This window comes from Nycticebus coucang, chromosome 4 (genome assembly GCF_027406575.1).
Source record: "Nycticebus coucang isolate mNycCou1 chromosome 4, mNycCou1.pri, whole genome shotgun sequence".
NCBI classification, from domain to species: domain Eukaryota; kingdom Metazoa; phylum Chordata; class Mammalia; order Primates; family Lorisidae; genus Nycticebus; species Nycticebus coucang.
In genome coordinates, this window is record NC_069783.1 from 67,439,819 (window position 1) to 67,454,037 (window position 14,219).

The 14,219-nt window shown below is 42.3% G+C and overlaps 1 protein-coding gene across 4 annotated transcripts in view; it reads left to right on the forward strand.

Annotated features, from left to right (window-relative positions):
- Positions 1 to 14,219, forward strand: part of ARHGAP25 (Rho GTPase activating protein 25) — a 107,144-nt gene that overhangs the window by 58,397 nt on the left and 34,528 nt on the right. For all 4 annotated transcript variants that reach the window (XM_053588887.1, XM_053588889.1, XM_053588888.1 and 1 more), the window contains exon 4: positions 625 to 741. In XM_053588887.1, coding sequence (XP_053444862.1) covers positions 625 to 741 — 117 coding nt within the window. The remainder of the gene's footprint in view (positions 1 to 624; positions 742 to 14,219) is intronic.

Below are 14,219 nucleotides of genomic sequence, written 5' to 3' on the forward strand. Positions count from 1 at the left end.
CTAACCTGAGCTCAGGGCTAGCTTAGGAAAGTGTCCATGGTTGGAGTGATGATCTAAAGCAGGGGTCTTCAAACTGCGGCCTGCGGGCCACATGCAGCGGTGTAATTGTATTTGTTCCCATTTTGTTTTTTTACTTCAAAATAAGATATGTGCAGTGTGCATAGGAATTTGTTCATAGTTGTTTTTTTTTTTTAACTATAGTCCGGCCCTCCAACGGTCTGAGGGACAGTGAACTGGCCCACTATTTAAAAAGTTTGAGGACTTCTGAAAAGTCTTTGAGCTTGTATGGGCTAATCCTGTCTCCTCTGATGTTGAAGCTGCACCAAGAACTTCCTCTTCCTTTGGTAGGAATGGCTTCTGCCCTCTGTGGAAGCAGCCCTCAGCTCAAGCCATCCCAATAGCAAGCCACAATGTTTAATGATATGTCTGCAGAATTAGAGCTTCAGCAATAATAGTGAGAGCGCATGGTTGTCCATTCCATGGAGGATCATTAGATGAGGCTTTTGTATTTGACGGTGCTTCAGCAAACCTGGGCATCAGCTCAGCTTTGGCTCCCCTCCCCTTCCTCTTGCTCTAACCTCTTTACCACTCTAAGACTTTCATAAGTGCTGCTTCTTCCTACAGCCTCATGGGACCAGAATCGCATGGGACAGGACTCCTACATCCTCATGGCCAGCTCTCAGACGGAGATGGAGGAGTGGGTTAAATTCCTCAGGAGAGTTGCTGGCACACCCTCTGGAGGTAAGGACCCCACCAAGCTTTACCTAGGCAGGTGTCTGTGACATCTCAGCCTTGAGGAGCAAATAGCTGCAGATGTGAAACTTCCTTGAACAGTATTCAAGGGAGACTACCAGAAAACAACCCTGCACGGTCACGCCCAAGTCCTTCATTGAATGTGGAGAAAACTGGGTTCAGAGTCTCCAGCTTCCCACCCTTGGTCATCTCAAAGAGGCAACTCCAGATTAGCTGGAGAGAATGCAAGTCCTTTGCACTGATCAGTGAACACATATGATACCCTGAAGTGGTCCTTTCTCCTCTCTGGGCCCAAGTGCCCTCCTTTGTAAAATGTGTGGGTTACCCCAGCTGCGCCCAGATCCCCACAGCGCTAACTCACAGAGCACCAGGGGTCTGCCCGGTCATGGGATTTGTGGGACCCTGAGAGGACTGGTGGCAAGAGCTGTGCTGAAAGCGTAAATGAAGCTGATCAGCACGGGAAAACAGAACTGCTGTCCAGAAGAGGGGCAGTCAGACTAGAGAAAGGCTCAGGAGTTTTGTCCAGAGTCTTGCAGGTATGCAGCAAATGCAGCATTTTAAAATCTCAAGTGTTTGAGCTCTCTGTGAATCCAGGTAATGATTTCACACCTGAGGAGGGTCCTAATTGCAGAAACTGTTGCCAAACCAACAAATGAACAAACAAACCAAAAACCCTGAAATTAACAAGCACATGAGTGTAGTATGTTTCCCTTTTTTTATAAAAATTATGGAAGAACTGACATATCTGAGTTCTCAAGTTAACAGTGTCTTTCAACTTTTTAGGAACACACCTACTGTGTCAACTCCAGGATAACTGTATAAGTATATAATTGTCTGTCAGCTGTGCCACCTATTATTTTGGAAATCATTTGTGGAAGTAATCATAGTTCAAAAATTAAATATGTATGTGATTGCCCCATAGCTTCTTTAAAAAATTTTAAGAATACTACAATAATTCTGTGGAAATTTGGAAACAAAATACCTTAAACTGCCAGAGATATTCTTTTTTTTTTTTTATTGTTGGGGATTCATTGAGGGTACAATAAGCCAGGTTACACTGATTGCAATTGTTAGGTAAAGTCCCTCTTACAATCATGTCTTGCCCCCATAAAGTGTAACACACACCAAGGCCCCACCCGCCTCCCTCCTTCCCTCTTTCTGTTCCCCCCCCATAACCATAATTGTCATTAATTGTCCTCATATCAAAATTGAGTGCATAGGATTCATGCTTCTCCATTCTTGTGATGCTTTACTTAGAATAATGTCTTCCACGTCCATCCAGGTTAATACGAAGGATGTAAAGTCTCCATTTTTTTTAATGGCTGAATAGTATTCCATGGTATACATATACCACAGCTTGTTAATCCATTCCTGGGTTGGTGGGCATTTAGGCTGTTTCCACATTTTGGCGATTGTAAATTGAGCTGCAATAAACAGTCTAGTACAAGTGTCCTTATGATAAAAGGATTTCTTTCCTTCTGGGTAGATGCCCAGTAATGGGATTGCAGGATCAAATGGGAGGTCTAGCTTGAGTGCTTTGAGATTTCTCCATACTTCCTTCCAGAAAGGTTGTACTAGTTTGCAGTCCCACCAGCAGTGTAAAAGTGTTCCCTTCTCTCCACATCCACGCCAGCATCTGCAGTTTTGAGATTTTGTGATGTGGGCCATTCTCACTGGGGTTAGATGATATCTCAGGGTTGTTTTGATTTGCATTTCTCTAATATATAGAGATGATGAACATTTTTTCATGTGTATGTTAACCATTCGTCTGTCGACTTTAGAGAAAGTTCTATTCATGTCTCTTGCCCATTGGCTTTTTTCATGTGGATTAATTTGAGTTCTCTATAGATCCTAGTTATCAAGCTTTTGTCTGATTGAAAATATGCAAATATCCTTTCCCATTGTGTAGGTTGTCTCTTTGCTTTGGTTATTGTCTCCTTAGCTGTACAGAAGCTTTTCAGTTTAATGAAGTCCCATTTGTTTATTTTTGTTGTTGTTGCAATTGCCGTGGCAGTCTTCTTCATGAAGTCTTTCCCCAGGACAATATCTTCCAGTGTTTTTCCTATGCTTTCTTGGAGGATTTTTATTGTTTCATGCCTTAAATTTAAGTCCTTTATCCATCTTGAATCAATTTTTGTGAGTGGGGAAAGGTGTGGGTCCAGTTTCAGTCTTTTACATGTAGACATCCAGTTCTCCCAACACCATTTTTTGAATAGGGAGTCTTTCCCCCAAGGTATGTTCTTGTTTGGTTTATCAAAGATTAGGTGGTTGTACAATGTTAGTTTCATTTCTTGGTTTTCAATTCGATTCCAAGTGTCTATGTCTCTGTTTTTGTGCCAGTACCATGCTGTCTTGAGCACTATGGCTTTGTAGTACAGACTAAAATCTGGTATGCTGATGCCCCCAGCATTATTTTTGTTACAGAGAACTGCCTTAGCTATACGGGGTTTTTTCCGGTTCCATACAAAATGCAAAATCATTTTTTCCAAATCTTGAAAGTACGATGTTGGTATTTTGATAGGAATGGCATTGAATAGGTAGATTGCTTTGGGAAGTATAGACATTTTAACTATGTTGATTCTTCCCATCCATGAGCATGGTATGTTCTTCCATTTGTTAATATCCTCTGCTATTTCCTTTCTGAGGATTTCATAGTTTTCTTTATAGAGGTCCTTCACCTCCTTCGTTAGGTATACTCCTAGGTATTTCATTTTCTTTGAAACTATGGTGAAGGGAGTTGTGTCCTTAATTAGCTTCTCATCTTGACTGTTACTGGCGTACACAAAGGCTACTGAATTGTGGGCATTGATTTTATATCCTGAAACATTACTGTATTTTTTGATGACTTCTAGGAGTCTTGTGGTTGAGTCTTTGGGGTTCTCTAAGTATAAGATCATGTCGTCAGCAAAGAGGGAGAGTTTGACCTCCTCTGCTCCCATTTGGATTCCCTTTATTTCCTTGTCTTGCCTAATTGTATTGGCTAGAACTTCCAGCACTACGTTGAATAGTAAAGGTGACAGAGGACAACCTTGTCTGGTTCCAGTTCTAAGAGGAAAAGCTTTCAGTTTTACTCCATTCAGTAAAATATTGGCTGTGGGTTTGTCATAGATAGCTTCAATCAGTTTTAGAAATGTGCCACCTATGCCTATACTCTTCAGTGTTCTAATTAGAAAAGGATGCTGGATTTTATCAAATGCTTTTTCTGCATCTATTGAGAGGATCATGTGATCTTTATTTTTGCCTCTGTTAATATGGTGGATAACGTTTATAGACTTGCGTATGTTAAACCAGCCTTGCATCCCTGGGATGAAGCCTACTTGATCATGATGAATGACTTTTTTGATGATAAGCTGTAATCTATTGGCTAGGATTTTGTTGAGAATTTTCGCGTCTATGTTCATGAGTGAGATTGGTCTGAAATTCTCCTTTTTGTTTGGGTCTTTTCCTGGTTTTGGTATCAGGGTGATGTTTGCTTCATAGAATGTGTTGGGGAAGATTCCTTCTTCCTCAATTTTTTGGAATAATTTCTGCAGTACAGGAATAAGCTCTTCCTTGAAGGTTTGATAGAATTCTGGAGTGAAGCCATCTGGACCAGGGCATTTTTTGGTTGGAAGATTTTTTATTGTTTCTTTGATCTCAGTGCTTGAAATTGGTCTGTTCAGGAGCTCTATTTCTTCCTGGCTGAGTCTAGGGAGAGGGTGTGATTCCAAATATTGATCCATTTCTTTCACATTGTCAAATTTCTGGGCATAGAGTTTCTGGTAGTGATTCAGAGATGATCTCTTGTATCTCTGTGGGATCAGTTGTTATTTCCCCTTTATCATTTCTGATTGAGGTTACTAGAGATTTTACTTTTCTATTCTTCATTAGTCTGGCCAATGGTTTATCTATTTTTTTTATTTATTTATTTATTTTTTTTATTGTTGGGGATTCATTGAGGGTACAATAAGCCAGTTACACTGATTGCAATTGTTAGGTAAAGTCCCTCTTGCAATCATGTCTTGCCCCGATAAAGTGTGACACACACCAAGGCCCCACCCTCCTCCCTCCATCCCTCTTTCTGCTTCCCCCCCATAAACTTAATTGTCATTAATTGTCTTCATATCAAGATTGAGTACATAGGATTCATGCTTCTCCATTTTTGTGATGCTTTACTAAGAATAATGTCTTCCACTTCCATCCAGGTTAATACGAAGGATGTAAAGTCTCCATTTTTTTTAATAGCTGAATAGTATTCCATGGTATACATATACCACAGCTTGTTAATCCATTCCTGGCTTGGTGGGCATTTAGGCTGTTTCCACATTTTGGCAATGGTAAATTGAGCTGCCATAAACAGTCTAGTACAAGTGTCCTTATGATAAAAGGATTTTTTTCCTTCTGGGTAGATGCCCAGTAATGGGACCAACTCCTTGTTTCATTAATTTTCTGAATGATTCTTTTGTTTTCAATTTCATTGATCTCTGATTTGATTTTGGATATTTCTTTTCTTCTACTGAGTTTAGGCTTAGATTGTTCTTCTTTTTCCAATTCCATAAGATCTCTTGTGAGATTGTTGATGCGCTCTCTTTCTGTTTTTCGAATGTAGGCACCTAAAGCGATGAATTTTCCTCTCAAAACTGCTTTTGCAGTATCCCACAGGTTTTGGTAGCTTGTGTCTTCATTGTTGTTATGCTCAAGGAAGTTAATGATTTCCTGTTTTATTTCTTCCTGCACCCATCTGTTATTCAACAGAAGATTGTTTAATTTCCATGCCTTTGGGTGGGGTCGAGCATTTTTGTTAGAGTGGAGTTCCACCTTTAGTGCCTTATGGTCTGAGAAGATACAAGGTAAAATTTCAATTCTTTTGATTCTGTTGATATTTGTTTTGTGTCCCAGGATATGATCAATTTTGGAGAATGTTCCATGGGGTGATGAGAAGAATGTATATTCTTTCTCTTTGGGATGGAGTGTTCTATATGCGTCTATCAAGCACAGTTGTTCTAGGGTCTCATTTAAATCTCTTATATCCTTGTTTAATTTCTGTTTAGAGGATCTGTCCAGCTCTGTAAGAGGAGGGTTAAGGTCCCCTGTTATTATGGTATTATCAGATATCATATTGCTCAGACTGAGTCAGTTCTGTTTCAAGAATCTGGGAGCATTTAAATTGGGTGCATAGATATTTAGAATTGAAATGTCTTCTTGTTGTATTTTTCCCTTGACCAATATAAAGTGACCATCTTTGTCTTTTTTGACTTTAGTTGCTTTAAATCCACATGTATCTGAAAATAAGATTGCAACTCCTCTTTTCTTCTGAATTCCATTTGCCTGAAAAATTGTCTTCCAACCCTTGACTCAGAGCTTTAATTTGTCTTTTGAAGCCAGGTGTGTTTCTTGCAGACAGCAAATGGATGGCTTGTGTTTTTTAATCCAGTCAACCAATCTATGTCTCTTCAGTGGGGAATTCAAGCCATTAACATTTATTGAGATAATTGGTAAGTGTGGTAGTATTCTATTCGTCTTATTTTGTGGTATTCTATTCGTCTTATTTTGTAAGAGTCCATTGCTTAGTTTTATCTTTTGCATCAGTGTGGAGGTTAGGTTCTGTCCTTTAATTTCTGAGTTCTTACTTTGCTGCTCATCCATTGTGGTGGTCAGTGTGCAGAACAGGTTGAAGTATTTCCTGTAGAGCTGGTCTTGTGGCGAATTTCCTCAATATTTTATATCCATAAATGATTTGATTTCTCCGTCAATTTTGAAGCTTAGCTTAGCAGGGTACAGAATTCTGGGCTGGAAATTGTTCTGTTTAAGTAGATTAAAGGTAGATGACCATTGTCTTCTTGCTTGGAAAGTTTCATTAGAGAAGTCTGCGGTCACTCTGATGGATTTGCCCCTGTAGGTCAACTGGCGCTTACTCCTGGCAGCTTGCAGAATCTTTTCTTTTGTCTTGACTTTGGACAGGTTCATCACAATGTGTCTTGGAGAAGCTCGGTTAGAGTTGAGGCGACCTGGGGTCCGATAGCCCTCTGAAAGCAGTGTGTCAGAATCTTTGTTGATATTTGGGAAATTTTCTTTTATAATATTCTCTAGTATGGCTTCCATTCCTCTGGGGCATTCTTCTTCCCCTTCTGGAATTCCTATAACTCGTATGTTGGAACGCTTCATAAAGTCCCATAATTCTGACAGTGAACGTTCTGCTTTCTCTCTCTTCTTTTCTGCCTCTTTTACTATCTCAGATATCTCAAAAACTTTGTCTTCTACCTCTGAAATTCTTTCTTCTCCATGGTCTAACCTGTTGCTGATACTTTCCATTGCATCTTTAAGTTCCCTGATTGACTGTTTCATTTCCTTCAGCTCTGCTATATCCTTTTTATATTATTCATATCGTTCATCTCTTATTTGATTCTGTTTTTGAATTTCCTTTTGGTTATTTTCCACTTTATTAGCAGTTTCCTTCATTTTTTCCATCATTTCTTTCATTGTTTTCAACATGTGTATTCTAAATTCCCTTTCTGTCATTCCTAACATTTCTGTATAGGTGGAATCCTCTGCAGTAGCTACCTCATGGTCCCTTGGCGGGGTTGTTCTGGACTGGTTCTTCATGTTGCCTGGAGTTTTCTGCTGATTCTTCCTCATGAATGATTTCTTTTATCTGTTTCCTTGCCCTAATTTTCCTTTCACATCCTCTTGCCGTTTAAGTTCTCGTGCCTGTGGACTAAGGGTTACAGGACCAGAAGGGTGAGAAGGTTGAAGAGCAAAAAAGGGATGAAAGAAAGGAGGACCGAGTGATAAGAAAAAAAAAAAAAGAAAAATAGAGAAAGGAGATGGGGTGGGTAAAAGGAATATGGACAAAAAGAAGAGAGGCACAGAAAGAGGGAGACAGAGCAATATAGGTGTACAGTAGGGTACTTTGATACAACCTTAAAAAAAAAAACCACCTTCTGGGGGTGCCCAGTTGGGTGGTTCCCTTGAGGTCAGCAGCTCTTTGCTAACCTGATCAGACACAGTACCCCACCTCCACCAAGTAGAGAGGAAAGACAAAAATGCTATAAATCAAACCAAAACAAGCAAACAGAAAACTTTACGGGATAAAATTGGCTGTAAAAACCAAATAATAGCGGTAGAAACACTAACAAAAATGAAGTTCTAATTATTGAAATAGGCAGCAATGGGAAATTATAATTAAACTAGAAAAATTGAGAAAGAAAAAGGATCTGTATGGAAAAGGTTGAACTTAAAAAACAAAACAACAATCAACAACATCAAAATAAACAAAAAAAAAACAACCAAACCAAAAAAAAAAAAAAAAACACACAACCAAAAACAAAGCAGTATGTATATGTTATTGAATATTGTCTGGGCAACACGTGGTCTTCTGGGGTATGAGATGTTAATCACAGTTCTGATACGACTGGAGGCTGCTAGTTTCTCAAACCCCAGGAGGTAGACACCCTAAATCTCTCTTCAGCCTACTTAAAAGGCACTTTGCGCTTGTTCACTTGCTGAGCAGAAGCTTTCCCAGGGAAGTGCTTGTCGCTGGAATCACTGCTGAAGTGGCTATCCACTTACCCTGTGTGCCAAAACTGGTCTCCCTCTGCCCCCAGGGTTAGGGCTGCAAGGCGGCTCAGACACCGCCCTTAGGCTACTTGGTCGCTGGGTTACCAGCTCCCACCCAATTCCAGCTCTGCGACCCTGAGGGCGGAGCTTGCCGGGGCAGATCGCTCACAATGGCTGCCTGTGACCCAGAGCCAAACACTATTAGCTCCTTATGGCTCAGTGGCTCAGACTGGGGCCCTAGACAAAGGCCACAGTTCTCTGCACTCCCGCTCAGGCTCTCCCCAAGGCAGATCAGCTGAGTGCCAAGTCCAAAGACACCAAAACAGTTCACAGGTAAGGCCTTTCTGGTTTGCAGTCTCGCTGCTACTGAACTTACAGTTGCGGGCGGGTTTAGACGGATTGAACACACGCGACCACTTGCCGGTTTTCCACTGTTTTAGTCCTCCTCTTGGGGTCCAGAAGTCTCTCGCTGACTCCCTGTATCCTCTCAGGGGTGATGATAGGCAGATCCCACCAGCCAGAGATGCCTGGAGTCCTATCTCCCCAGACTCATGGTGCCCAGATGCAAGGAAGCTGTTACTCGGCTGCCATCTTGCTCCGCCTGCTGCCAGAGATATTCTTATGTGTCCCTTCCAGTGTTTTCATCTACATAGCTTTTCCAGAAGGACAAACATAGAATATATATGCAATTTAACAACTTTATAGCATAAGCATTTCTCCACACTGCAACAGAATCTTAATTGATACATTTCAGGGATTATTTGGCTATAAGAAATAGAAATCCAATGATGTTAAGCAACAAAGAGGGATTTACTAGGTAGATACAGTAGTTACTCAAAGAAACCAGGGCAGGAACTGGCAAAGGCCTCACCAGGGACTGGTGAAATGGAATATCCATCAGCATTGGGCCTGTCCTGTCAATTTCTCTGGGGCCAAGCCATTTCTTGGTCTACTTTTCTGTGCATGTGTGCCTCTTGGCAAGTCAGCAGCCCCGTAGGGTATGTGCTTGTTTCAGATACTGCTGTGCCAGCCCCAGCTTCCTTCAGTGCTGAGGGAGAACAAGCTCAATCTCCACAGCCCCACCCCACCCTCCTAAGAAAAAGACTCTAGTTGGCTTGGCTGAAGTCAAAATTCCACCTGTGCAGCCAGGATCTGGTGCAGGGAGGCAGTTGTGTGACTTGGGACCCACAAAACTGGGGCTTTACGAAAAGAAGTGGCCTGAAGAGGACAGCCCAACTCGAGAGTACCAGCCACAGTCCTCCTTAACATCTGTATCCTGTTACAAAAAAAAAAGACTAGCATAGTTTCATTAACCATCCCCCAGGCTGAGCTGAGATTTTTATTTATTAAAGCTTGGTTACGTGCTGTTTCAGCATGGGTAATCTTAGCCGTGACCTTCCTTCTTGCTCTGGATCATGAGATTGTGACCCACCCTTCTCTACCTCTCCAGTCCAGTGCTTTAGGCTGTCGACATAGACAAGGGATGTTGTCTAGTTATGTACCTGCTCTGGGTCAAAATGCTGGCTTCATACTTTCAGTAGGACCTGAGCCTTCTGTGATGCTTGGCTGAGCCGTGCATGGTGCACTGCTGTACTCTGTTATAACCACATGGGGATTTCTCCCTCACCCTGCCCCAAGAAGCAAGTCAAGCATAAGTCCTGTAGGTGGTGGAAAGTCCAGGGAAGGGAAAATCAGAGTGTGATGATAGTTATTTATTCAAAGAACAGTGTTGGCTCTGGTGTGGCATCTCAGATGTTTTTAAATTTCCTCATTGAACCAAAATCATAGATACCAGAATGAGAAGACATTTCAAGATAGCAGAGAGTTCCATCTAAAGCCACTAGGCAAATCAGAAATGTGTTCTTCCTATATATAAAAATAGGGAACTGTTGTCTTGAAGAAATAAATGACCTTCATGGAGGCCAGCAGGTGCAGGGCAGAGCCAGGGCCCTTTTGCCATGGCATATCATCACCTGTAAAGCATGTCTAACACAGGCCTTCTACATGGATGGGGAATGTCCCCCAAATATTGTGAGGTCACTGGGATATGTTGCTGCTGCCCCTTTCTAGGTTTTTGTGAAACTTTCTATAGCTTTGTTCCACCCAGAAGCTGCCCATATCTCACCTTGGTTAGGATGGAATCCTTTCTTGTCCAAATTACAGCAGTAGCCTTCAAACTCATTTCACCTCTGCCTTCTTCTAGTGGTTTCCTTTCTTTGTTTTTAAATTTCAGGATATTAGGAAGTACATTGTGTTTTGTTTACATACCTTTTTTTTTCACAAATTAAGTCAAGATCATACAAGTGCCCTCCACTCAGACAGCATTGTCCTATGGAGGACTCCTCAGCCATAAAGGGAAATGGTGATCTAGTATTTTTGTGATAACTTGGATGGATCTGGAGACCATCCTTCTAAGTGAAACATCACGGGAATGGAGAATCAAACGCGTGTACTCAGTACCAGCTGGGATCTGATTGATGAAGACTTAAGTGCACATATGGAAGCAATATTCAGCAGAGCAGCCAGAGTGAACCTGTTCAGCCTGTCTTATCAAGAATTTTCTTGACTCAGCATTCTCTCATAGCCTCCTTTTCTCATGCAGCGTAAAAAGTCAAAAGCCTTAGGATGTCTTATAGCACAGTATCTAAGCCCCCATTATCTCTCTGACTTATTCTCTGGAAGCCTCTCCCATGCTCATTTCTCTCTAGCTTCACCATCCTCCTCAAATGACTTAGGCGCATTCCTGCCTCGGGGTCCTTGCACCTGCTGTTTCCTCTGTCTGGCATCCTCTTTGCACAGACAGCTGCATGGTTGGTTTCTCACTTTCTTCAGGTCTTTGCTCAAACATCACTGCAGTAAGACTTTCCCTGATCAAGTTCAATTCTGTTGAACTTGAACACTTTCTTACCCCAGCCCAGCCCTTCCTGTCCCTCTGTGCTACTTCATTTTTCTCCTTGGCACAGGCTTCCTTCCAATATGCTCAATATTTTACTCATTTGTTTTGTTCATGGTTAGTCTCCCCTCACTAGAATGAAAGCTTCAATCTACTTGGCAGAAATTATTTTTCTCTGTTTTGTTTACTATCCTATCCCAGGATCTAAACAGTGCTCAATAAATATTGATTGAATGAATGGGTGAAGGCGTGACCTCCTTCCTGTAGCATGTTCCATACTATATTCTACTCGCCTAGGCTTTCCTCTTCCTTAAATGATCATTGGCTTATTTGAGAAATGGTTCGGTAAATGGGTTGTGCCCTCCAGATGTCAGTACTGAGCCTAGGTGAAGTTCTTGATGGTTCAAAGACCCCCTTAGAGAATAGGGTAAAAGCTATGAAGACTCTCCCTTGAAAAACACCTAGACAATTTTTCTTTCAACAGCAGAGTATTTTTCAGACACAGGGTCCATCTGAACACCCTAGGTAATGAATCCCAAGTTTAAATTTTAGAAGGCATTCTGGCGACAGTTTTTCAGAGCTGACACCTCTTCCTGCTCCCAGCCCCCTTTGTGGCCCCTTTCCCTGGCCCCACCATCCCCAACTACAGACGGGTCCCCATGGTCTCCATGACCATCCAGACCTTCCTCTGGGCTCCTCCTGCCTGTAGCTGGCTCTGAATGTTCCTCTCCCCTGGGGAGCAGGACCTCAGCGTCTCAGTCTTTTTCTTCTCAGCAGGCTAATTTTCACCACTCTAGCTTAAGGGCTTGGCTGGAAAGTTTAGAGCAACTGTTTTCCCCAGAAGTTCTGGATGCAAGCCCATGTTTTCCAGATTTAAGAAAGGGACCAGAGGCAATCACATCTCAACTTCTAACAACTGGTTCCCAGGCTCACTCCCACCCATTTTCTCTAAATCACCCCCTCTTTTGAGTAAGAAAGCAATGGCTCCTCTGGATTCCCACAGTGAAACCTGGTCTCTGTCCCATCCCCAGAAGGCAGGCAATTCAAGTTGCAAATTGACATTCAGTTCAAACTTGCTTTCTTCCTCTTCCTCCTGAGGCTAACCATCTGAGGCTTTGCTCAGGCCCCTGCTGGGTAGTAAGCAAGGCCTTAAATTGTACATTAATTCTGCTCTGCCCAACCCATTGTAAGGCCTGGGGCAGGTCCTGTGTTTTAAGCATCTTTGTGAGTTTGCCAACAGAAGGTATGCAGTATGTAAATATTAAATTGTTATATACCATGGGTTGCTTTTCATCCTCTCATTCTTTTAAGTTCTCTGCAACCTTCAGAGCGTGATTTTATAACCCACAGCACAGTTGAGCCTGTGGGGTGCATTATCTCTTTGATCCATTGTTATTCCCTGTCTTCTGGTTCTTTCTCACTGGTTAAATTGGACAATAAGAGGGACGATGTTTATTTATTTTCACTAATTCTATCATCTCCCCTTCCCACAGCTCCTAAAACCAAACAGATATTTATTCATTTACTCAATAACTATTTCTTGAATATGTGCCACGTGCCAAACACCATGCTGGCACTAGGGGTACAACAGTGAGAAAGACAGGGGAGAGAGAAAAAAGAAAGGACCAAGTCCGTTCTCTCAAGGAACTCACAGGCTAGTAGAAGACACAGAAAAAACATAAAACCACAGCTGTGAAAAGAGCCACAGAGGAAAGATACGTCACGTAGAATGAAAAATGTCTTTGTCAAGGTCAAGGAAGGCTTCCTTGAACTAATAATGATTAAACTTAATGCTGAAGGGCCATGAGGAGCTAACTAGACAGAGAAGGGGGGAAAGGAATGGTGTCTCAGTCAGAGGGGACAGCTTGTGCAAAGGTCCTGTCATAGAAAGAGCAATAGTCTCTGGAGTAAAGAGAAGGTGCCAACAGTAGATACAGCTTTGTGAGGATATTGGTCTTCATTCTAACTCTAATAGGTAGCCATTGAGGGTTTCAAGAAAGAAGGTGATAAAATCAGATTATATTTAGAAGATCATTCTAGTTGCTGTGTGGAAAATGGATTGAACTAGAGAAAACTCAGGCTGGCATCTGGGCAACAGATGATGAATGGTGGGTTGGGTAAGGGTGCTGACGTGGAAATAGAAGTAAACAGCTTTGCACAATGTTTTGGAGGTAACATTGGCGGGACGTGAGTGTGAATTCAACATGGAGAGAGAGTGTGGTCTCAAAGATGAGTCCATGATTTCTGGCCTATGAACCAATGAATGGAGAGTGGAACACTACTTTGACAGCATGAGACTACTCCAGTGCCCTTCCTGACAACCCTGCTCCTTCCCCTGTGATGCTGAGAGTTCATTTCGCTTCTCCTGGGTTCATCTGGTAGAGTTGCTGCACTGTTTGCTGAATCTTTTCAATAGGAGGGAGACATCATCTCCACGTACCCAGCAGCCCACCTCCCAGACCATTATCTGTAAACATCATCTCTATCTACTCGGCAACCCACCTCCAAGATCATTATCTCTAAAGGTCCTGATTGAGCCATGTGCAACTCTGAAAGCATTTCCAAGGAAGGGTGGGCTGACTTCATAAACCCTAAGTGAAATTCTGTGTTTGTGCCAGACACTTTGATATATGGAGCAGTGCTGGTAAGGGCTTGCGTGTGGGATTTTTTTTTTTAAACCTACCTCTGAGGTATCCTCTGAATGGCAGTTGACAATTAGCTGCTAAGTAAAAGGAGGCACTTATTTTTATTGCCAGCCCTGACAGCTTTATGTTCACTCTGTAAAAGCCAAGAGCCTTGTGTGTAAAGGTGAGCAGGGAGGGGATATGGCGTGGGAAGGAGGCCCGGAGGACCAGGGCAGGTGCCGACAGATCCCATGGTTTCCGCTCTGGAATCAGAACCTGAGCAGTATTTACAAGCATGTGCTGATCTGGAAGTAAAAGAGGAGGGCCTGGGGAAGAGGGAAGGCCTGAGACTGGCTCATCAGAGGCGTACATCATCGCCCTGCCATGCCTCGTCTCCCCAGGATGCCTCGGTG